Source organism: Geotrypetes seraphini, chromosome 3, assembly GCF_902459505.1.
Source record: "Geotrypetes seraphini chromosome 3, aGeoSer1.1, whole genome shotgun sequence".
Classification (NCBI taxonomy): domain Eukaryota; kingdom Metazoa; phylum Chordata; class Amphibia; order Gymnophiona; family Dermophiidae; genus Geotrypetes; species Geotrypetes seraphini.
In genome coordinates this window covers 238,627,261-238,653,462 of record NC_047086.1, presented here as the reverse complement: position 1 = coordinate 238,653,462, position 26,202 = coordinate 238,627,261, and the positions used below count along the sequence as shown (strand labels likewise).

The 26,202-nt window shown below is 44.7% G+C and overlaps 1 protein-coding gene across 2 annotated transcripts in view; it reads left to right on the top strand.

Annotated features, from left to right (window-relative positions):
- CNKSR3 (CNKSR family member 3) overlaps positions 1-26,202 on the top strand; it is a 595,138-nt gene that overhangs the window by 203,868 nt on the left and 365,068 nt on the right. For both annotated transcript variants that reach the window (XM_033936404.1, XM_033936401.1), the window contains exons 6-7: positions 6,396-6,515; positions 26,046-26,105. In XM_033936404.1, the coding sequence (XP_033792295.1) occupies positions 6,396-6,515; positions 26,046-26,105 (180 nt within the window). The remainder of the gene's footprint in view (positions 1-6,395; positions 6,516-26,045; positions 26,106-26,202) is intronic.

Sequence of the window (26,202 nt, the reverse complement as noted above, 5' to 3'; positions counted from 1 at the left end):
TTGCTGTTGCACTCTCCCCCCCATCAGAAAGTCCTCACAACCGATTCGTCGAACTATGCATGGGGGGCCCACCTGGATGGTCTCCGCACCCAAGGATTCTGGACCAGTGCGGAAAGACTACATCAAATCAATCTACTGGAGCTCAGAGCCATCTTCAATGCGCTCCAAGCCTTCCAACACCTACTTCACGACATGGTGATCCTCATTCGCACAGACAATCAGGCCGCCATGTATTATATCAACAAGCAAGGAGGCACGGGCTCGGCCCTCCTTTGCCAGGAAGCTCTACGAGTCTGGGACTGGGCGGTGCGCCACAACGCCTTCCTCAGAGCTGTCTACATTCAGGGGGAGAACAACGTCTTAGCAGACAAACTAAGCCGTCTGCTACAACCGCACGAATGGACTCTCCATTCCAGCCCCCTTCACCAAATCTTCACGCAGTGGGGGACGCCTCAGATAGACCTCTTTGCGGCTCCCCACAACTCCAAACTGCCTCAGTTTTGCTCCAGGATCTACACCCCTCATCGCCTCGAGGCAGATGCTTTTCTACTGAACTGGGGGAAACGATTTCTATATGCGTTCCCACCATTCCCGCTGATCCAGAAGACTCTGGTCAAGCTGAAACTCGAACGGGCTACCATGATTCTAATAGCTCCTCGGTGGCCCAGACAACCTTGGTTCTCCCTCCTACTTCAACTCAGCAGCAGGGAACCAGTACCACTTCCAGTGTTTCCTTCACTACTTACTCAACATCAAGGATCACTGCTTCATCCCAACCTGCAGTCTCTCCACCTGACAGCTTGGTTCCTCTCAACGTAACCCCTCACCAATTCTCACAAGAAGTGAGGGAGGTCTTGGAAGCTTCCAGGAAGCCCGCCACTCGACAATGCTACTCCCAGAAATGGACTAGATTCACCTCATGGTGTGTTTCTAAATCAAAGGAACCCCAGCGAGCTTCCTTATCCTCCGTGCTGGACTATCTCCTACACCTATCTCAATCTGGGCTCAAGTCTACATCCATACGAGTCCACCTGAGCGCTATTGCGGCGTTCCACCAGCCCCTACAAGGGAAACCCATCTCGGCCCATCCGGTGGTCGCCAGATTTATGGAAGGACTCTTCCATGTTAACCCTCCTCTCAAACCACCCCCAGTAGTTTGGGACCTCAATGTAGTCCTTTCACGTCTCATGAAGCCCCCGTTCGAACCACTCAACAGGGCCCCTCTTAAGTATCTCACCTGGAAAGTGCTTTTTCTTGTAGCCCTTACGTCCGCTCGCAGAGTCAGCGAACTCCAGGCATTGATGGCGGATCCACCATTCACAGTATTCCATCATGACAAGGTGGTCCTCCGCACTCACCCGAAATTCCTGCCTAAGGTGGTCTCCGAATTTCATCTCAACCAATCCATTGTACTTCCAGTATTCTTCCCTAAGCCCCATTCTCACCACGGAGAATCGGCCCTTCACACTCTAGACTGTAAACGTGCTTTGGCTTTCTACCTGGATCGCACCAAGCCACACAGAACCACTCCTCAACTTTTTGTCTCCTTCGATCCTAATAAGTTGGGAAGACCCGTATCAAAGCGCACCATCTCTAATTGGATGGCGGCTTGTATCTCTTTCTGCTATGCCCAGGCTGGATTATCACTTCCTTGTAAGGTCACAGCCCATATGGTCAGAGCAATGGCAGCCTCAGTAGCATTCCTCAGATCAACACCAATCGAGGAAATTTGTAAGGCTGCCACCTGGTCCTCGGTTCACACATTCACCTCACATTATTGTCTGGATACTCTCTCCAGACGGGATGGACAGTTTGGCCAAACAGTATTGAAAAATTTATTCTCTTAAGTCGCCAACTCCCCCTCCATCCCACTGAGGTTAGCTTGGAGGTCACCCACTAGTGAGAATACCTGCCTGCTTGTCCTGGGATAAAGCAATGTTACTTACCGTAACAGTTGTTATCCAGGGACAGCAGGCAGCTATTCTCACGTCCCACCCACCTCCCCTGGGTTGGCTTCTCAGGCTAGCTACCTGAACTGAGGAGACACGCCCGGATCTCCGGGCGGGAAGGCACCGGCGCATGCGCGGTGCGGGCGTCTAGAAACTTTTACGTTTCTACAAGCAACACGTGCTTGTGAGACGTCCGTACCGGGGCTCTGTCTGATGACATCACCCACTAGTGAGAATAGCTGCCTGCTGTCCCTGGATAGCAACTGTTACGGTAAGTAACATTGCTTTTTGTACAACGCGCTCACGCGTATACCGCGCAAGGTTATGCACGGTTTGTAAAAACACGTATAACGCGCGCGTTATATGCGTGATAATACGGTAGATGACGTTCCAGTGGCGGGGTTGCAGGCACAGGTTTCGCTTGGGAGGAAGGAAGGGAGGGAGGGATCACTATCTGACATTCCAGTGCGGTTGGGTCATATGCAGGATGCGGGCATTCCCTGATCGCAGAAGCAAAAGTCTGTCGGTTCGGGAGAGGCTTGCAGCGGCTTTGGAGGGGTAACACTACTAGGAGGGAGGGTGGTAGGGCATCACAATGGAGGAATGGTAGAATATAAACCCTCAATTTATATTCAAGTTACCATTTTTCCCCTAAAAAGGGGGGCAAAAATGGTACCTCGGTTGATATTCGGATAGGTTTATATTTGAGTACATATGGTATATGCACAGTTTGATAACTTTTGTAGCATATATAATTCTTTATAGCATGTATAATTCTGTGCACATGTTTAAAATACAGAATTCTATGTAGCAATATGTTTCAAGTTTATTGAAATTTTGATTCACACGCAATATCAAATATTTTCAATCCACCCAGAACTCTAATTAATGGGGATTCGGCGGGATAGAAGATTGCACATTCAAAAAAGAGGCATGCCAGCTACTTACTACTGTGGGCTGACTATCAGGCCCATACAGCTGGATTCTCTAAACGGTGCCATTGGCAAAGATAGGCACTGGAAATGCAGGCCAGGGTTTTAAACGCCTACATTTCCGGCACCTGCCTTTGATATAAATCACGCCTCCGACGGCTTGATTCCAGCATTGGTTGGCGCTATGAAATTTGTTTTAAGCGGCAGTTTAGAGAATAAGGCCCATAGTGCCTTGTGGAAAGGAGGAAAGACGCTAGGGACAGAAAAATTACCTTCATATAATAACTGTAAACCACTTTGGTTGTACCATAGAAAGGCGGTATAGCCAATCCCTTAAACCTTACCCTTTTTGGGGTATATGTGTGTCAGGCACTGCTAGTCTAATACTTGCTGGTTTGAAGTGGAGTTGATTTGCTGAGCAGGCTGGCCTAACACCTCGCATCAGGCTGTTGATATCTGAACTCTCTAGCCTGATATAAGCATCCCAACAATGCTTCTTGTCTAATCTTTTTGTGTGGATGTCAAGGATGATCATGTGTTTGGGAAACAGGATAATGAGTTGCCCAATCTTTCTTGGCCACTTAGCAGTAAGGGTTGTTCTCGTTGTATTCCTCCCAGAGCAGTGCCCTCTGTTAATTCTGAAGCCCAAGGAGGTTTTTTTTGTTTGTTTTTTTTCTTTCACTTTGAGACACTTTTGACTTTGGAAAGCATTTGTCGTTGCCATGCGATGGGCACAAGGAATGTCGGAGAAATTGCCTTTTGTGTTTTGTAAGAATTAATCATCACTTCCAGCCTTTGACATGAAGCAGCCTGCGCTCTTTGATAAAGTTCTTCCTCTTACGAACTGATGCCTTGGCATTCTGTAGCAGAACGGCTCTGCTATAAATAAACTGAAAGGTGCAGGAAATGGGAGTTTTGCCAAATAAGCTGTAAAGAAAAATTGTTATTGTAGATCTCTTGTCACATTGTTTTTATTCGTTCATGCCTCAGCGTTATTTCCTTGTCTTGGAAAACTTAAAAATAAAGAAGGCTACATGTTTTAAAATATTGTAGTTTGTCCCACTTTGGTTGTTCATGAGATGGACATGAAAATGGAGAGCCTGCGAGAATCTGGTGGCTGAAATAATATACATTCTGTACAGCTGTATTGCTCTTTTTTGGGGTCGTTAACAGCATTTTTTTTTTTGCCAGCCATGGCGGTAAGAGCTCTGATGTTCATAGAATTCCTATGCCGCAGCCGGCAATAAAAAACATTAACGTGGCTTCATAAACGGGAGGTGGGGGTAGTGATTAATGTGCGTTCTGGATATAATTGCAGAAAATATAGGGCTAATGATATATAGTTTTTAAAAAACCCAATAAAATATGGAAGACTTTTCCATTTCTTTCCAAAATTTGGTTTCAAGTATTGTAAGCTATGATCATAGAGTCAGTTTTGGTAAGATACCCAATATAATGGGAGGGAGCAGAGGAAAACTTGAGGTGTACTCAAAAGATAGGGACACAGCTGTCAGATCAAGCAGCTATTTGGAATTCTGATTTTTGTCGACCTTTCTTCACTTCTCCATCCTACATGGATTTTAAGAAACTGTTAAAAACTTGCTTATATAAAAAGTTCTTGTAGGAATTCTTATATGTGAATTTTAGTGAAAACTAATTTTGTAGCTCGCTGTTGATATCAACAGCGAGCTACAAAATTAGTTTTCACAAAAATTGTACACCGCTTGGAAAATTTGATAAGTCGTCAAATCAAATCTTAAATAAACTTGAAACTTAAGAAAAACTGAATATATTAAACCATAACCAATACTTGTGCCTCCTGAGATTTCACAGTGGCGAGAGGCATGTCCTATAGGCAATCAGCTAGCACCGGCGCCTTCTCTCCGGCCCTTTTCTCTGCTGGCACCTCCCACTGGCATCTCAGGGCCCATCCTGAGGGCCTTTGTGCATGCGCGGATGTCAACATGATGATGTCATGCATGCGCATGACATCACCATGGTGACGTCCGCACACTTCCAGATACCTCAAGCCGCGGCCACTATGGATTAGATTCACTAAGCAAACCGATCGGTTTGTGACCCGATTTCCCTCCGACCCAATTCACTAACCTCTCCTGCAATCCACTTCCGATCCGTGCATGCAAATTAGGGGAAACGGCATGCAAAGTAGGCAGGGATGTGATTCATTAAACAGAAGAAGGAAGATCGATTGGACTTGCTGATCCAAAGTGAAGCGACTGCTGAGGACCAGTCGCTTCACTTTTTACTGACTCTCCTGCCCTTTAAAACCACAGGCTGGCAATGCGCTTTTGCAGAATACATAAAAAATGAATTCTTCCTTTTTTATAGATTTTGTAAAACACATTGCCAGCCTGTGGTTTTAACTGCCCCCCCTCCCCCCTGTGCTGATGCCCCCCGCAACGATGCATCCCACACGCCGATGCCCCACAAAAGACAGGAAGGATGCCAACTCCCTCCTGCCATCTCAAACCCGTCCTGGCCTGGCCCGGTCCACCCCCTCCCCGTACCTTGAAAATCGTTGGGAGCAGGAGGGGTGCTCGGTCCTTCCTGCTTCTCCAGTCTCCTGTGCAGCAATGATGGCCTTAAGCCATGCCTCAATGCATCATCCGAAGCATAGGGAGAGACCTAAGGTCCTGATTGGCTGAGGCACCCCAGGCCCTTCCCAAGGGAGGAGCCCGAGGTGCCTCAGCCAATCAGGGCCTTCGGCCCCTCCCTGTGCATCAGATGATGCATCGGGGCGTGGCCTAAGGCTGTCATTACTGCGCAGGAGGTTGGAGAAGCAGGAGGGACCGAGCACCCCTCCTGCTCCCAATGATTTTCAAGGTACGGGGAGGGGGTGGGCCCGGGCCTGGCCAGGATGGGTTTGAGATGGCAGGAGGGAGTTGGCATCCCTCCTGCCTTTTGTTGTTCGGCAGGGTATTGGTGTGGGGGGGGCATTTTTTAAGGGTTTGGGGAGGGAGGAGGCTTTTTGGGGAGGGAGCTTTTTTATTTTATTTTTTTTAACCGAGCAGTTATTTTGCGTGTGTAATACACGCAAACTATCTGCCCGATTAAAATTAAAAAAGCCGGCAGAAGCCCTGACAGCAGTGACAGGAGGCTGCTTCTCCTGTCGCTACTGTCAGGGTCTGCGCATGCTCCAGGATCGCTCTCTAGCAATCCGTGCCATGGGTGGGGAGGTGTCAATGATCGTCCCCATTTGCATGCATGTCTTTTGTGAATTTGTCAGCCTGCATGCAGTCAGGAACGGATTGGAGACATAATCGGGGATTAGTGAATCTAGCCCTATGTTTAGTATGCTGCAGCTGAAGAAAGATTGCGGGACACTGCATTATATAAAGCTTGCTTTTAAGATATTAATCTAAATCCTTCCTGTCTCAATGTGTGCTTCCAACCCAAGCAGAGTATGAAGCCAGTCCACCTTTGGCTTGTGATGGGCACCATTACTCCTTCTGCTCTGTGCTTACTCTTTTTATCCCTCTCTTAATTCTTGTAGTCAAAAATTTTGAATGGAATTTGTGATGAAACCATCAGATTAACCACAGATCCACTGATGAGCCAATGTGGCTGCCTGGAGGAAGTTTACCTGTCCAGCATTAAACCCGGCGAGGGATTGGTAAGATGTACTCTAATCCTGTTTCTATTTCTGGTTCTGTGTGTGAGAACGTGGAAGGGCATAATCGAAAGGGATGTCTAAATCCGTTTACGTCCATCTTGTAAGTCGTCCAAAGTTAAAAAGAGCCTAAGACACATTTTCGAAAGATATGTCCAACTTTTTTTTATTTTCGAAAATTGTCTAATTATACGTCCTGCCAATCTGATCGTCCAAGCCGCTAAATCATCCATCTTTATACCACATTTTCGTCCAACTTTAAGTCCAAGTCCAAAACGCCTAGAACAAGCCCTGTTGGACGTGGGAGGGGTCTGCAAAGTGATGGACAGCACACCCAGACATGCTACCTAAATAGTGAGGTACCTTACAGGGCACTGCTGTGAACTTCACAAAAAGAGTGGCATGGCTTCTCCTCACTACAGCTCCCTTATAGGTGACGGTAAGCCCCCCAAACCACCTCCAGAATCCCCTAGACCCACTTATCTACCACCCCAATAGCCCTTATGGCTGCAGGAGCCACTTATATGCCAGTAAAAAGGATTTGGGGGTGTATAGGGCAGTGCACATGTTTCAGTATCAATGCAGTGATTACAGGGGCTTATGGGCATGGGTCCTCCTCTTTATGGGTCCCTAACCCACCCCCAAGACGACTTAAGCTGCCTCTGGGCTGGACGACTAGGCTTTCCTATGCTAGGCAGCCAGGTGATGATGCTCTGGAGCAGGGCCGGATTTAGATGAAAAGAGGCCCTAGGCTATTCCACTTATGAGGCCCTTTCACCTCCCATTTTTAAGTTTGTAAATTACATGAGAGATAATAAAATACATCATTACTGTGATATATATCAATATGTTTAATGAAACATGTTGTTATTGGTACTAACCTTTATAAAAAATGTGACACGGATAATAAATAAAAAAAAGTCAAGAACACTTATTTGGACATTTATTCTCAGCACCATATATAGTACTTGTAACAATAACTAATCAAACATAACACACAACATTGCCCCTTCCTATGTCCATAGTGCCCCCAGTACGTCCTTCCTCACCTCACCCCCCCTCTGATGCCCGCCTGCCTGCCTCCCATCCCCCTTCCACTGAACCCCCCCCCTCCCTGATGCCAGTCTGGGCCGCCCTGTCCTGACGGATCCACATTTTGCCTTTCTCCCTGTGGGGCTGGGCTTTGCCCAGCTGTTTCCGGACTGACATCTTTCCCTCCCCGATCCTCCTCCCAGGGCGAGAAAAAGAAAAGGAGAAGCCGAGTCGGCGCCCCGTTGCGGCCGGAGCCGGTTCCGATCCCGAAGTGTAGAATTTCTCCTTATTTTCGGTTCAATGTTTTAGTGTTCACTGTTTTAGAATAGTGTAATTTTAATTTTGCTAACAATTTGAATGTAGGCCCCTCTTGATCTTGAGGCCCTAGGCTGAAGCCTAGTTAGCCTATAGGAAAATCCGGCCCTGGTCTGGAGGCTGAAATTTAAAGTTGTGAATAAAATTTTTATGGGGGTGAGGAGGGGTTGGTGATCACTGGGGTAGTGTGTGGAGGTCTGTGTTATGTGTTTGCAATGCTTATCTGGTGAGTTTAGGTGGGTTTTTGTGACTTAGACCATGTTTTACAAGGTCTAAGTCACAACGTCCAAGTTCCATCTAGACTCTGTTGTAAACCTTTTGGTTATAAATGCTGTACGACTAAGTCTAAGTCCATGGTGGGTCAAAATTAACTAGGTTGAAATGCTTTGAAAAAGGGGGAAGGGGGAAGGCTAATAGCCACTCAGAAGTTCATGGTTCGGAACATGGTATCTTTAAAAGAGAAGGTAGGGCATTCTGATAGTGAGGTTGCAATAGATACCATAGTAAACAAAGACCAGGTGTCCTTAAATTCAAAGTAGAGAATGACACGGGGAAAAAATCTGTCCCCGTCACCGCCCCGTCACCGGCCCACCATCCTCTGCACCGCCCCGTCACCGCCGTTCCCTTCACCGCCCCGTCACCGTCACCGCCATCCCTTTCACCGCCCCGTCACCGCCACTGCCATCCTATTCACCGCCCCGTCACCGTCCCCGCTGCATCCATATAAGCCTTACTACTGTAATATTTAGCTTATTCCTTTCTTATTCAAGGTTTCAAGGTTTATTAAATATTTGATGGATCGCTATATCGTTATACAAAGCGATGTACATTAAAATACAATCAGATAAGATAATAAAAACATACAATTCATTAAAATAATGATAACATACAATAAAAAAACGATAGATTTTAGACAGGACCAACAACAATTGGGAGGAAAGGGAGGTTAAAGTTACATATCGTAAAAAAAGAAATACATTTAAGGAAAGAACATCAGGGAGGTATTAAAATACTTGAAACGAAAAATTAAAAAATGGGAGAATTTGTTTTTTATTATTTATGTATTAAAAAAAATTTTTTTAAAAAGATAAGTTTTAAGAGATTTCTTAAAAGAAGGAACATCTTTTTCGTTTTTTATAAATTGGGGCAAAGAGTTCCACCATTGGGGGCCAACGACCGAAAACATTTCCAATCTACGGGTGCCTATAATTTTCAAAGATGGAATTACTAATAGATTTTGGGAAGATGATCTGAGAGAGCGTGCAGAACAATAGGGGATTAGCATCTTAGAAATGCATTGTGGTTCTTTGAAGATCAAGTTTTTATAGATAAGTAGTAAAACTTTAAACTGTATGCGTTGGCAAATAGGAAGCCAATGTGCATCTTTAAAGAGTGGAGTGACGTGATCGAATTTCTTGGCATCATAAATTAGTTTTATGGCCGAGTTTTGAACTATTTGCATTTGTCGTTTTTGCTTTTGGGTAACAAAGTTCCTCTGCTGAACTAGAGAAAGAGATGTTCAGCTGGCAGGGCTTTGTTTATAAATTTTTATCAACACAACTAATATACTATTTTATCCTAAAGCAAAAAATAAATAAATAAATATAATTTTTTTTTCTACCTTTGTTGTCTGGTTTCTGCTTTCCACATCTTCTCATTGAATTCCTTCCATCCACTGTGTGTCTTCTCTCTGCGTCTTCCATTTGCTGTTACTGTGCCTCTCCCTTAACCCCCCCCCCCCCCCCCAATTGGTCTAGCACCCATCTTCTTCCCTCCGCTCCCGCATAGTCTGGCATCTGTCTTCTTCCCACTCTGTCTTCCACATTTCCCTTCGGGGTCTGTTCCTCTCCACCCTCCTTCAATGTCTGTCCTATTACTTTCCATCACCACCCTTCCCTCCCTCCTTTACCATCTGTTCCTTTCTAATACCCTTCAGCTCCTCTCACGTGGCTTATCTATCTACCTTCCTCCCTCTTATTTTCATGGCACGTTACAATGTAATTTGTGCAAGCCACTGGAGCCTGCGAGCTCGGTCCCTGTCCCATCCCCACAAACCATCTCGCTTCTGTGCTCCTATTTTCTCCATTTCTAATATCTCCCCTATGTATCTGTCATTGCCCCCTCTGTGTCCATATACCATCCCCATGGCATGTCCCCTTTATGTCTCTGTCCCTATGCCCCATGCACATAATTTCCCCTCTTTCTGTTACCTTCCTGTGTCCAGATTTCCCCTATCTTCCTCTTCCATACCAGTGTGTCTCTTCTTTTCAACCCCATCTAGCTTTTTTCCCTCTTTCTTCCCCCCCCCCCTGCTTCTAGCATCTGGCTCACCTGCCAGTCCTTCCCTTTCTTTCCTGCTGTGGGTTTTTCTTTCCGACTTCATCCCCTTGGCCCAGAATCCTTTTCCCTTTCACTCCCTCCTTCCAATTTGAGCCGGGAACACTAGCGATCGCACGGTCCCCGCAGCTCACACCCGCCTGCCCAATCGATTCTAGTGTTTAGCCAGCTCTCTCCCTTCTCCTCACCTTAGTTTGTAGATTTTCTTTTTCGGCGACCCGCACGCTATCAGAGAGCCGCGCACGCGTGGCTGCTCAGTGTTCAATCTTCTGCTCTGCTGCAACTTCCTGTTTCCGGTTGCGTCAGAGCAGAAGATTGAACACTGAGCATCCGCGCGTGCGCGGCTCTCTGATAGCGTGCGGGTCGCCGAAAAAGAAAATCTACAAACTAAGGTGAGGAGAAGGGAGAGAGCTGGCTAAACACTAGAATCGATTTGGCAGGCGGGTGTGAGCTGCGGGGACCGCGCGATCCTTCATGCCTCACTGCGGGGACAAGACCATTCACCGCCCCGCGGGCGGTGAATGGCCTTGTCCCCGTCGCCGCAGCGACTGCTAGTTTTCTTCCCCGTTTTCGGCGGGTGACCCGCGGCTAAAATGCGGTGGCCACAGGTAAACCGCCACCGTGTCATTCTCTAATTCAGAGCAGACAGATTTTAAAGATTGAAAATGATCACCGTCAACTGCTGAGCAAGTTCTAAATAAACATTGGCCCTCTTTTACTAAGCTGCGGTAGAGGTCTCTTCCACTGCCTGCTTAGTAAAAGAGGGAGGTTGTTTGAAATGTCTGTATGCAAATGCCAGAACCCTAAGAAACAAGATGGGAGAGTTAGAATATATTGCACTTAATGAAAGATGAATATAATGGGCATCTCTGAGACCCGATAGAATGAAGATAACCAAAGGAACACTGTCATATTGAAGAACTAAGGCCAGTACTGGGCAGACTTGCAGTCTTTATATGGCCTTTTGGTGGAGGATGGGCTGGGGAGGGCTTCATTGGCTGGGAGAGTGTAGATGCGCTGGAGTGAGCTTTGATGGAGACTTCGGCAGTTGGAACCCAAGCACAGTTCCGGGTAGAGCTTTGGATTCTTACCCATTCAGGTCATCTACTATGTTACTATGTCATACCAGGGTACAAATTATATTACAGTGACAGAGTAGATTGAATTGGTGGAGGTGTAGCATTATATGTTAAGGAGGATCATGTTTGTATATTCTTGAGCACTCTAGTAATTCTGGTCAGATTTAGTGTGATTCAAGTGAGTTTCCTCTCTGCCTAATGATAAGTGGTTGTGATTTCAGTTACCCCAATATAGACTGGGTAAATAACATTAAAGCATGCTAGAGAGGTAAAATTCCTTGATGAAATCAAAGGAGTGCTTTATGGTTCAGGAGCAAACAAGAGGGGAAGCATTTTTTGACTTAGTCCTTAGTGGAGTGCATGATTTGGTGCAGAATGCAATGATCCTGGGGATGCTTGATAACAGTGATTATAAACATGATCAGATTTGATATAATCTCTGGAGAAAGTACACACAGGAAATCCAATACAATAGCATTCAGCTTTCGAAAGGAGACTAAGTTAAAATGAAAAGAATGGTAAAAAAAAAAGCTTAGAGGAGCAGCTGCAAAGGTCAGAATTTTACGTCGGGCATGGATGGTTAACAAGGAAGGAAGCTATTGGAGACGAACCAGAAAATGCAAGAAGGATCTGACTGAAAATAATAGGAAACAGCATAAGAATTGGCAAGTCAAATGCAAAACACTGATAAAGAAGGCAAAGAGAGACCTTGAAAAGAAGATTGTGTTAAAAGCAAAAATACATAGTGAAAAGGATTTAGGTCCCAATTCCTGCCCCATACTTTCTCTGTCTCTGTCATTTGGAAGTCAGGTACCTGGGGACATATCTTAAAGACCAGAAATCGTCTTCCAAAACATGTCCAAATTTTATTATGAGTTTCACATCTTTTATATGAATCAGGTTTGTCAGCATGTGACGTAAATGCAAACCATATATGGATACAGGTCACATGAAACTTTAAACACATCAGCATTTTTCCTATCTGGAGATTGAAGTCCACAGAGGGTCAGAAAAAGCCTTGACCAGCAGAGCTTCTTAACTAAAGCTGTCTGTAAATACGGCTTAACAAAACAATTGAATTCACTTTACAACATCTCTGTTTAAACATTCTTGTCCTTGTATTCTCTTCAAGGAAAGAAAGACAAACAGGGCCTGGTTTTCTTACAACTTTAAACAACAAATGCCTAAGGAAAATTACTAAAGTTCTGATACGTGTCCCTTCAAATCCCCTCTTACGTCATGAAAATGACGTCATAAATACACAGCATGAGCTGGAAGGGAGTGATACTCTAGATATGTCTCTCAAGGAGGGGTTTTTTTAGGAGCTGTAATACGAATAACACAGTACATGAGCAGTCAAGACAAGAGTGCAAATAATAAGAGATTATAACAATAAAAAGGTTTTTTTTACCCAACACTGCTGATCCTAAGAATTAGATAAATCAGAGTTACATTTGAGCTCAGCAAAGAGGTCTGCTAATTTCTGAATGTCGATAGTAGGACCTATATTGTCAGAAAGAAAAGTACAACAGCATAAAATACTGAGGAGAATTTAACAGAATTCTCAGCTAGAATCATATCTAGGGCCATATGATTTTGAGAACCATCTGAGAAGTGGAGCCTAATTGATCAGTAATACCTTGCAAGGCGTCCCTAGAATAGTTCACAAAGCGTTGCTGATTATAATAATTTTAACTAATCTGATCAACATTCTTATTAATAGTAATAAAGGGAATAAGGAACTCAAACCCAGCCTTAACCTGAGCTCGGGCCTTAAATTCATCTGGGACCCCTCTTGGGACCCCTATAGCATCTATGTATACATGTGATCAGATTTATATCAAGACAAATAAAAGGAAAAACCATGTGAATAGGAAGGATGCCTTTCAGAAAGAATATGCAGAAGCATAGTAACCTTAACTAAAGTGCACTGGCCTATCCACTGGCTGGGTAGCTTAACAGGGAGCCAAAAGTCTCCATAAAGCCAGTAAATATCAAATCTGATGCAGCAACAATGGGGCATACCTATGAGCCAAGACAGAACAATAACCTGGGGGTAAATTACCTACAAAACTACCCTGTGTCAGATTAGAAACATGACATGTGTAATTGCCCTTATAGATGGTAACGGCAATATCAAGCTTTTGCTGTCCTGGCAACAAAAGGTATTTAGAACACTACAGTGCACAAAGGGGATAGGTAAAATTAGAGGAGATATTGGTAAATAACCCAAAAAAGCATGGTTGGATACCAGGAGGGAGGTCCAGAGGTACGGTTCCTAGATGGGGTCTAGCTTGAGCACATATGTAACAATTACTCTTATTATGTTGATCAGCAGTGAATTTCATCCATTCTAACCAAAGGTTACGTTCTGAAAACCCTACCTCAACAGCCACAATATCTTCAAAAGTGGGATTGGCAATAGCCATCATGTCAGTAAGTTTATTGAATGTAGAGGCCAGTGGGTTAGTATTTTTTGGGGCCCCCACAAAATGGCGGGAGAGGATGAGTGGAGGTAGATAGATCCCGTAAGAAAACTGATGGGTCGGATAGCTAGACCCACCCTTAAACCACATGTCCATAATGTACATACCTTCATCAGTAGGTCTAGGGTTGTCAATAGTAAGAGAAAGCTTAATAATTTGTGCAGGAACCCTTTTCTTATAACAGTGTCCAACCTTATGAAGGGTCATACAAGTAAGCAGTGATTTACCATTTTGGTCCACTGTTTTTCAGAGTATTTTCTAGTTTATAAGCCCAGTCAGTATCAATATTCCACCCTACCACTCCCCAGAATGCACACTTATCCCCCCAACGTGAGTCAGTAACATATATATATATATGTCTTTAGTTTTAGGAATCTCTGAGGACCAATGGCACAGCCTTGGGATATCAATTGATGAACAGTCCACAATGTCACAATACTCAAAGGAGAAGGTGGCAACTTGCACACTGCTGGAATTATACCAAAGGGTAGCATACTATCGGTCTTTTCTGGATTCCAATTGAAGGACAGCCTTTGCGAGGGAGTAGTCCAGCTTGACGTCGTGTTCGCAAAGAGGTGTCGGGGGTGCTGTTTACAGCAGGAGTGTCATTTACAGATGGGTATGGGCAGAAAGTGTCGTGGACCCAGAACACATCATCCCTGTAGACCCAGTTAGAAATGATCCATACAGGGAGAAAAACTAGCAGCAGCGGTGCCAGTAAGAGAATGATAAAGTTGGTAGAATGCTGCAATGAGATCATTATGTTGTTCCACTGGAGGAGGTGAAATCTGCGCAGGGAAGACTTGCTTCTGGGGTTTTAGGTTAACCCTCTTCAAGCGACTTGCGTGGATCCAAACAGGAAACTCCTCAGTGAGTGCAGCGGGCCTGGTCACAGCGATCACAGTAGTGGGAAGGCCAAAGGGGAAATCCGTCTGCTTCCGATCCTTGGAAAGCTTCTGGACAATCACCAGGCTGGAAAAAATGGGTAGGAATCTGTGGAGAGAAAGGAGAAGTGCAAGACACGTTTCTTTGAACAAGCCCTAATACTTCAATTAGCTTTTAGACGTATTCCTCCTGTATCAAGGGAAAATCTACCCATGGGGCGGGGAAAGGTCATCCCGTGAGAATCTCAAAGGGAGAGCAGCCAGATGTCTGTGCATACAGAAAGAGATGCTTGGAAAGCATTCCAAATATCATTCAGCAGCTGTACTCCAATGTGATCCAAATAAGAGATAGAAAACAAGAGAAACCATGTTACCTGTACTGAATGTGGCAACATGTAACAATACCAATTCATTCACTTAGCATAGCTATGGCAAAAGAGAGACAATACTCAGTTACTTAAGGTTCTTAATTGAACAATCCAAAAGGATATGTTTTTGCGTGCTGCATATAACTATTATGCACCTCAGAGAGACCATACTGATGTACTGAATGTATTCAGAAATGTATATTGAATGGATCATATGTAGGGAACACCACGAAATAAATGCTGCATAAAATAAAACTTTTTCTTAAACATATAACCCTTAACTAAACTATATTCAGAATATAAAAGCTATAAGTAAAAGAACATTGCGCAGTTAGGCTAGTAAGAAGTGGAAAAAGAGCTCTAAAAATGGCCATTATGTATCCTGGGGTACCCACTAAACTAAAACAAGTAGACATGACACAGACAAAACATAAAGTTTTAAGCGTGGAGCTATTACTCCATCTGTCAAGTGTGCAGGGCTGAATTTAACTCTGCAAATAAACACATTGATATAAAAAAACCAAAACTACAAATAATGTATATCATAACCATCTCATATTTGGAAAAAGGCATAAAGCTAATGTCTCTTTGGAGCGTCTCTATCTCTGCAGTGATAAAGAGGACCCGTGGAAAACATTAGAAATATCTGTGCCAAAACGGATCTGGGATGGCTATGTATAAATCCGGAAAAAACATTTTAAATTAGCAACATCCTAATTTCAGCTAAAACAATAGAAAGGAATTGAATTTTCCAATTTATTTTCAATTCACAACCGTGCCAGCTGTAATTATCGAACTATATATCTCTGTATCAAGGAGCAAAAGGTCAAGAATGAAAATATCACTAGCAAGAAGTTAAAATGTCGAGCGAGCACTACGATAACCAATACCATGATATTGGGCATTGAATAAGGGGGAGCTAGCAGCTGGTATCCAGGGTTTCCCCTCTTTGCACCAAAGTCCGTCTAAAAGGGCGGCTTTGGGCACCTGCCAAACGCCAGGCATCAAATTCAGAGGAAGCTGTGAAAAAAGAGAGGAAGAGAATCCTGTTTACCCGTGAGACCCAGGAGCCCATTTAAAAGAAGGGCTTGTACATTGTGAAAAGTATGAAGGGTAATGGGGTGACCTAGGGTCAAAGAAGTAACCATCTCTACCACCATAGCACAAGCAGCCAGGGCTTTCTTGAACAGGAGTGACTATAAAAAAAAGGCAACAGAGCGTAACTTACCGCCATGTTCTCCCTTCATGGTGTTACAATAGTCCCAAACAAAGAGATAAAACATGTGGGCATAAGCAGGAGAACCCAAACTTGAGCTAGAAACCAAAGCACATCTTAAATGTCCAACATTTCATAAGTCCATCTGATAAGAGCAGTCATTTCAGAAACCAGGGTCTGTCTCAAAATCTGGTCATAGAAGGAACAAGCAGAGATCCATTGGCGGCAGTGACCAATCATAGCAAGAAAAGTAAGCATGTCTTTCTTGGTAGCTGGGCGGGGCAGACCCTGAATAGCAGCAATGCAGAAAGTGCAGATTTTCCTCTGACCATGAGACAGGACAAAACCCAGGTATTTCACTTCAGATGTACACCAGTGCAGTTTATTTCATGACACCTTGTGACCACACACAGACAACCATTATAAAAGGTGCAAACTATCAGCCTGACAGGCAGTGTTCCCTCTAAGCGGGCGGGTGTTGTGAGCAAACTTTTTTCACTGTGAGCTAAAAATATCGGGCGCCAGCAAGTTATGAGCCAAATAAATATGTTGCTTTCTACCACAGAACTTCCTTACGTTTGTATGGAATCTATCCCCTTTCAACTTTAGAGAGTGCCCTCTCGTTCTCCCTGCCTTAGCTACTAAGTCTATTCCCTTCAGTACCTTGAATGTTTCTATCATGTCCCCTCTCAATCTCCTCTGCTCAAGGGAGAAGAGGCCCAGTTTCTCTAATCTTTCGCTGTACGGCAACTCCTCCAGCCCCTTAACCATTTTAGTTGCTCTTCTCTGGATCCTTTCGAGTAGTACCGTGTCCTTCTTAAAGTACCAGTGCTGGACGCAGTACTCCAGGTGAGGGCGTACCATGGCCCGGTACAGCAGCATGATAACCTTCTCTGTCTCTTCAGTCCAGCATCTGCCCCTTCCATTCACTGTCTGTCTTTCCCTGCCATCTCTCCTCCTGCCCCCCCCCACCCCCCAATTTGGTCTAGCATCCATCATCTTCCTTCTGTTCCCCTCATGGTCTGGCATCTCTATCCTTCCCTCCCCCCTGTGGTTTTTAGCATATCTCTCTTCTCATTTCCTCCACTCAGATCTGATCATTCTCTGCTCTCTCTTCCCTTTTCTTCTCTGGTCTTCCTTCTCTATTTTCTGCCTCCATCTAAATTAAATTCTTTCTTACTATTTAGTCCCGTTTCCCTCTTTTCACTGTGTCTACACACAGCTTGTCACCCCTTTCCCTCACCCCTCCATTATCTTACTATTTTCTTCCCCCTTTATTTATCTCCTCCTTCCATCCAGTATGTGTTCTTTCCCCACTTCCATTCAGCATCTGCTCTCCCTTCTCAACTGACATCCATCTGCCTTCTGCTCTCTCTCCCTTCTTCTCACTTCCATCATCTGTCCCCTTCTCTCTCTCTCTCATCTCCTCCATTCCATCATCTGCCCCTTCTCTCTCTCTCTCTCTCCCCCCCCCCCCCCAACTTCCATCATCTGCCCCCCTTCCCCTCACCTTTGTGGGTCACTTTCTTTCCCCTGAGGGTGGCTCATGTCACAGGGGAAGCTTTGGCCGAGCAGAACCGCTTGATTGACAGTGGAACTTACTTGATTGATGTCGATGCTGGGGCCCGTTGCCGTTTGAAGGAAAAAAAAAAAGGTGGAAAAAAGGAACCTGTAAAGGCGAGAGGAAGGGAAACCTCCAGGACAGCTGCTTTTTGCCCTCCTTCAGCGGCCCAAGAGTTCAGACCAGCAGCGGCAGCTCTGTATGCTTTTAACTGCCGGGACTCCTGCCTTCCACCGCGTTTGCCTCCTGCCTTGTCTCCGCACCTCCAGACCAGCAGCGGCAGCTGTGTATGCTTTTAACTTCGGCACAGAGCTGCCCCTAATCAATAGTTTAGCGCGGTTTCATGAGGCAGCCTCGGGGCCTTTGATAGCCGGCCCGCTTCGATGATGCGATGTGGGCCGGCCTAGCAAAGGCCCCGAGGCTGCCTTATGAAACCGCGCTAAACTATTGATTAGGGGCAGCTCTGTGCCGAAGTTAAAAGCATACACAGCTGCCGCTGCTGGTCTGGAGGTGCGGAGACAAGGCAGGAGGCAAACGCGGTGGAAGGCAGGAGTCCCGGCACAGCGACTGCAACAGGAAGTTGCAAGTCAGCTGACGCCGGCCTTTCGTTGCGGCGGGGACCGAATCCTTCGCGGACCGGCAAGATTTTGTTTGCGGACCGGCGGTTGAAGAACTGTGCTCTACACTGTGTGCGCTGTGACGAGAAACATGTGCGCTGCGAGGTAATATTTTGTGCGCGTGCGCACGTCAACGCAGCTTAGCGGGAACACTGCTGACAGGTCTCCTGAATTATGGAACGCAAAAAGTTGTACAAAATGAGAATAGGACCATGAGGGGCAGTGCATGACTTGTAGAATAGCCCGAAGGACATTCCACACTAGGTATACTGTTGCTTAAAGGTGAAGGCAAAAAAGAGCTGAAAAGCCTCACCAATAGGGACGAAAATAAAACATTCTTTAGGACAATGACAGAAAAAAAAATCATTGGCTGCCGATGGAATGGTGGAAGAAACATAAGTGCAATGAGAATTACCAAAACACTAACAGCCCTAAAATCTACGACGAAACAGGGAATGCCATCAGCTTTGACAACAAGAGCGATGGGCGTATTATAAGAAGAGATGGTGGTTTTGATAATGCCGGAGAAAAGTCAAGAGACAAGCAGTGGAATCTCACCTTACTGCTTGATAAAACCAAGAATGAGTAACTTCAAAGAAGCACTATAGGGGGTCAGTGGAAGCCCAAACAGAGAAGTCTGGGGGAAGGGACAAAAACATTCATGCACAGACCCTGATAATGAAAACAAAGAACAGATTAGCTTTGCTCTGCACAAGAAAGAAAACCTCTAAAACGGAATTTTTTCTTTTTCTTGTTTCCTTTTTTTTTTTTTTTATGATCCAGCACAGAACACAAAGGAAGCAGCCGTAGAAGAAACGCACAAAATTAGTCAGGATCAAAAGGAAGACAAGAAATAGTGCTTGTGTACAAACTACAAGGGAAAGATCTTAGACTGATTCAAACAGCGCTTTCAATTCATTCCACATAACAGCATGTCCTACCTCAGTATTAAACATTGGTGACACAGAAAGATGGGAGCTGAAGGAAAAATGTCATACACACACACAGCCGTACAAGTCTCATTTGTCTAGGAGTAACCTAAGTGCCTTATGACTCATTACAAAGCCAATATAACAATGCAAAAATATTCGCTTATCTTACCTTATAAGCGAGGTACAGTAATAAGAGACAATAAAATCTTATACTCTATAAAAGTTTTAACCTTACAAATGACAGAGTGGGCAGGGGGGTTCTATAAATAATTTCATTCTTCCCGAAAGAATGGCAGCTGCTTATATTTATGAGGGGTGCTTACCGAAAGTACCCCGAGATTTTTCCCAAAAAAACTCCATAATAGAACCCAAAGCTTGAACTTAAAATAAAGGGTGGGTACAGGTCACCACTACCTAGTGAGTATTAAAGAACAGAAAAAATTCAGAAATACTCACAAAATATTGGTGATATCATCTGCCCATCCCGGACGAGCCCCCAACTGAAAAGGATTTAGGTCCCAATTCCTGCCCCATACTTTCTCTGTCTCTGTCATTTGGAAGTCAGGTACCTGGGGACATATCTTAAAGACCAGAAATCGTCTTCCAAAACATGTCCAAATTTTATTATGAGTTTCACATCTTTTATATGAATCAGGTTTGTCAGCATGTGACGTAAATGCAAACCATATATGGATACAGGTCACATGAAACTTTAAACACATCAGCATTTTTCCTATCTGGAGATTGAAGTCCACAGAGGGTCAGAAAAAGCCTTGACCAGCAGAGCTTCTTAACTAAAGCTGTCTGTAAATACGGCTTAACAAAACAATTGAATTCACTTTACAACATCTCTGTTTAAACATTCTTGTCCTTGTATTCTCTTCAAGGAAAGAAAGACAAACAGGGCCTGGTTTTCTTACAACTTTAAACAACAAATGCCTAAGGAAAATTACTAAAGTTCTGATACGTGTCCCTTCAAATAGTAAAACATTTTTAAGTATATTAGATGAAGAAGCCAATAAAAGAATCAGTTGGATGCCCGAGGGGTAGACAAGGCCATTACGGAAGACAAGGCCATAGCGGAAGGATTAAATTAATTCTTTGCTTTAGTCTTCACCATGAAAGATATGGGGGAGATACCAGTGACAGAAATGATATTCAATGCTGATGAGTCAGAGAACCTGAAACAAATCTCTGTAATAGGACAATTTGACAAATTGAAGAGTAACAAATTGCCTGTACTGGAAGGTAAATATAGTCTTCATATCACAGTACCTTAAGCTCTCCACTCACAGACCTCGGTGATGTTGCTGTATGTTTTATATTTTTTTACCCACAGACAATTAACATCAGAATCGTCATTGGTCTCAAAATACTTTTAAATGAGTTTTAACTTTAAATAGTTAGATAAATACTCATCTTATTTGTAACATGGCTAGGGGATCATATTCCGATATAGGACTATGTTTCACCAAAGCTGTTTCAAGGAAATTCCCCCTTAGTCTACCAGTTCAATGTTTCCCGTGTTTCAATGATGGTACTGTGATGTGATAACTATATTTGTTATCTATCTTAAGAAAGTTTTTTTGAAAAGTCTAATGCCTGGAGTATATGTGTAGTGGATGGTATACATTACAAAAGGAAGTGGGAATGGACAATGAGCACTCCACTGAAGAACACTGATGTAAAACCAACTTGTTTATTTCATAAAAGGACATAGCTTTTCAGTGATTTTGGTTACTCTGGCATGTTAGTTGGACCGAGCTTTGTTTTATCCCAGACCTGTCATCTGTGAACATATATGCCACAGTGACCCCTGATGCAGGCATTTCTCAGATGCCAAAACACATTGCTGTGTCGGGTCCACAGCTTCTGCTTGTGTCCTTTTATGAAATAAACAAGTTGGATTTACATCAGTGTTCTTCAGTGGAGTGCTCAATGTCAGTTCCCACTTCCTTTTGTACTGTTTTATACCCGTGGGTTCTCTGTCCTGTTGGACTTTTTGGTGTTTACCTGATGGTATACATCCCAGAATACTGATGGAATTGAAAAATGAACTTGAAGAACTATGGTTAGTAATTTGTAATTCATCTTTAAAATCTACCTTGGTACCAGAAGATTGGAGGGTGGCCAATGTAACACCAACTTTTACAAAGGTGTTTTAGAGGTGACATGGGAAATTAGAGAACGGTGAGTCTGACTTCAGTACTGGGCAAAATGGTAGAGACTGTTACAAAGAACAAAATTATAGTACACTAGCTTTATAGCCCGTTACATTAACGGGTGCTAGAATATATATGTGTGTCTCTGTCTTTATTTCTTTCTCTCTCTGTCCTTAGCTGCTTTCTGTATCTCTGTCTTTCTTTTTTTCTTTCTGTCTTTCTTTTGGCTGTCCACCACCATCCCTTGCGTGCTCCCCCTGTCCATTCTCCCTTCCTTTTACCTCCCCTGTGTCCACCACCACCCCTTCACTGCTCCCCTTATCCAGCAGCAGCCCTTCTCCCTTTGTTTTACACTCCCCCCTGTCCATCAGCACCTCTTCCTGCTCCCCCTGTCCAGAAGTAGGTCTCCCTTCATTTTTCTGCCCCCCCCTGTCCATCAGCACCTCTTCCTGCTCCCCCTGTCCAGCAGTAGGCCTCCCTTCATTTTTCTGCCCCCTCCCCTGTCCATCAGCACCTCTTCCTGCTCCCCCTGACCAGTAGTAAGCCTCCCTTCCTACCTGAGTGCTTTAGCTGTGCTGCCTTGAAGGAGGGCCGCCAGCACCGCTCTGTGAAGGCCTCCTCCTGGCAGCCGCCGCTCGCGGCCGAAACCGACTCCTCCTGTAAGCCGCTCCTGGCCCTGCCTCAAAGCCCTCCTCCCGGCAGCCTCCGCTCCGTGTTACAGGAAATCGTGCGAGTTGGTGAGAGCCGGGGACCGCCTCAAGCGCTGTGTTGGGGGGGTAGGCAGGCGCGGGGACCGGGTTGCACGCTTTCGAGATCGAGTTGCCGCCATTTTGAAGATCGTTCTACCCTGCTCCTTGCCTTAGTATATTTTTAAGTTGAAAGACACGGTGGCGGCGGCTCCTCTCAAGATCCCTGACTGCATTGGACTTCCGACGCGGGTGGGGATCCTGAGAGGAGCCGCTGCCTTGTCTTTCAACTTAAAAATATAGTAAGGCAAGGAGCAGGGCAGACCGAAGAACAGCAGAGTCTGGTGCAGTTCGAGAGAGGAGCCGGTACCATGCAGAGTGAGAGCCGGGGGTGAGGAAGTCCGCCGCAGCTGAGTAACTTTTTTTTTTTTAATTTGAAAGCCGCCCGCCGCAGCTCCTCTCTCAATCCTGGTGCAGTTCGAGAGAGGAGCCGGTACCATGCAGAGTGAGAGCCAGGGGTGAGGAAGGCCGCCGCAGCTGTGTAACTTTTTTTTTTAATTTGAAAGCCGCAGCCGGGGCCGCACATGCGCACTGGTGTTTTCGCGATGGATCAGGGAACACGACTTTTGAGTGCGCATGCGCGGCCTAGCATTTTATTATATTAGATATGCAGTACATAAGCATGGATTAATGAGAGAAAACCAATGTTGATTTAATCTAAGATAATCTTGCCTCACCAATATCTTCGAAGGGGTGGATAAACATATGGATAAAGGTGAGTCAGTCAATATTGTGTATCTGGTATTTCAAAAGGCATTTGATGAAGTACCCCATGAAATTAGGAAGTCAAGTGATAGGAAGCAATGTTTTATTATGAATTAAGAACTGGTTAAAAGATAGAAAACAAGAGTAGAGTTAAATGGTCAGTATTCTCAATAGAGAAAGGTAACTAGTGAGGCTTCCCAGGGGGTCTATGCTGGGATCGCTACTTTTTAACATATTTATCAGAGATCTGGAGATGGGACTAACTAGTGAGATAATAAAAATTGCTGGTGACACAAAGTTGTGGAAAGTTGTTAAATTACTTAAGGATTGTGAAAAATTGCTAGACTGGGAGTCAGGGCATCAGATTGGCAGATGACATGTAATGTGAGCAAGTGCAAAGTGATGCATGTGGGAAAGAGGAACCCAAACTATTGCTGCGTGATTCAAGGTTCCACATTAGGAATTACTAACCAGTAATAGGAGCTAGGTGCTGTGGCATACCTAGGATATCTGACAACCGGGGCAAATCATTTTTTAACACCCTACATAAGAAGATAAGAATTGCCGCTGCTGGGTCAGACCAGTGGTCCATCGTGCCCAGCAATCTGCTCGCGCAGCGGCCCCTAGGTTAAAGACCAATGCTCTAAATGAGCCCAGCCTCACCTGCATACTTTCCAGTTGAGCAGGAACTTGTCCAACTTTGTCTTGAATCCCTGGAGGGTGTTTTCCCCTATAACAGCCTCTGGAAGAGCATTCCAGTTTTCTACCACTCTCTGGGTGAAGAAGAACTTCCTTATGTTCGTACGGAATCTATCTCCTTTCAACTTTAGAGAGTGCCCTCTCGTGCTCCCTTCCTTGGAGAGGGTGAACAGCCTGTCTTTATCTACTAAGTCTATTCCCTTCAGTATCTTGAATGTTTCGATCATGTCACCTCTCAATTTCCTCTTTTCGAGGGAGAAGAGGCCCAGTTTCTCTAATCTCTCGCTGTACGGCAACTCCTCCAGGCCCTTAATCATTTTAGTTGCTCTTCTCTGGACCCGTGTCCTTAGAAACATAGAAGATGACGGCAGATAAGGGCCATAGTCCATCAGGTCTGCCCACTCTACTGACCCACCCCCAAGTCTACTATCCTAGGGATCCCACTCCTGGTGGCAGGTTCCCTTGGCTTAACCCTCTAAGGCAGGGGTGTCCAATGTCGGTCCTCGAGGGCCGCAATCCAGTCGGGTTTTCAGGATTTCCCCAATGAATATGCATTGAAAGCAGTGCATGCAAATAGATCTCATGCATATTCATTGGGGAAATCCTGAAAACCCGACTGGATTGCGGCCCTCGAGGACCGACATTGGACACCCCTGCTCTAAGGGATCCCACATGGGCATCCCATATGCTCTTAAATTCTTGCACGCTGTTTGCCTCGATCACCTGCACTGGGAGCTTGTTCCAAGGATCAACCACTCTCTCGGTGAAGAAATATTTCCTCGTGTCGCCATGAAATTTCCCGCCCCTGAGTTTGAGCGGATGCCCTCTTGTGGCTGAGGGTCCTTTGAGAAAGAGAATCTCTTCTTTCATCTCGATACGGCCGGTAATATACTTAAACGTCTCGATCATGTCTCCTCTCTCCCTATGTTCCTCGAGTGAGTACAACCGCAAATTTTTCAGCCTTTCCTCGTACGATAGATCCTTGAGCCCCGAGACCATCCTGGTGGCCATCCGTTGCACCGACTCTACTCTCAGCACATCTTTTCGGTAGTATGGCCTCCAGAATTGCACACAGTATTCCAAATGAAGTCTCACCATGGTTCTGTATAAAGGCATTATGACTTCAGGCTTCCGGCTGACGAAACTCCTGCGGATGCAACCTAACAACTGTCTTGCCTTAGATGAAGCCTTCTCCATATGATCAGCAGTTTTCATGTCTGCGCTGATGTTCACTCCCAAGTCTCGTTCTGTTGAAGTTCGAGATTTGACCTGTTTTCCTCAACCTCAGATTCATTTGGAGTCAGATGCAGTTTTTTTAACCAATATACTATGTGATCTTATCTGCATCTGCTTTTGTTTGCTACCCTCCATTTGATGGGATCAATGGTGTACCAAGGGCAGCCAGCAAGGAGTTACAGTCAGAAGCCACAAGGCCTTGGTCTGGTGTATGTGGCTGTTGGCTCCACTGGTTTTTGCTCCCTCTGACATCAACTTCCAGGGCCGGGGGCGAGCAGAGCTGACAACTGTGCCCACTATATTGTGGCCCCATGACTGCTCCATGCACACACACACCCCTACCACCACCACTGCCAGTTTTTAATCTAATATAGGATACTGCTTCCTATCCCATGATTTCTAATTTCCTCAGGAGTTGTTCATAAGATACTTTATCAAATGCCTTCTGAAAATCCAGATACAGAGTACCAACAGCTTTGGCCCATTAATGTAATGTAATTTATTTCTTATATACCGCTACATCCGTTAGGTTCTAATCAATGCCTATGTACTCTTACACTATATAGAAGTAATGAACACCTGTTTCAGTCTCTCTCTAAACTGGGCAAATTTGCAGAGGACCCTTTTAGGGATTTTTCATCTTTGTATATAATTGCTGGTTATTCTTGCTTTTACATTAGCATATTGACAAATTCCAGGCTGTACTATTCCTGATAGTGGTGATATCATCGGAAGAGTTCAGTTTCTCTGTTTTGATCTGCTGGTAGAGGGACATAATCTGTTGGTCTGGACTGGTCTAGCAGAAATCAAGGAAAGGCCGTTATCAAGTAAGGCAAAATTTCAACTTGAAGGGATTAATCTAAATCGTTCTGCCTGAATGTGTGCTTCCAACCCAAGTAGAACTTGCACATGTAAGCCTGGAGCCGGTGTTCTTTGAAAATCAGCTGAAGCTTGAGCAGTTTAGACTCTTTCTTTTGCAATATCAGCACTAGCCAGAACTCTCTGGATAGCACTGTGTGAGCTCCTTCAGCACTTCCACTGCAGCCCAGAGGAGTATACTGGCAACAGATCATTTTCTGCTGTTATATAATTTAAGATGTTATAAAATAACATGTAAGAATTAAGTTCCCTCTCCGCTTCTTTTTTGGTTCCTATTAGGGAATGTACATAAAATCAACGTATGATGGATTGCATGTCGTTACAGGCACTACGGAACACGTAAGTTATTTGAAATTAAATGTCCAGTAGGTGCAGTTTTCTAAGTTGTTGCATGTTTAAATTTTTTATTATTTTTTTTTTAATCCTAAGCAATCTT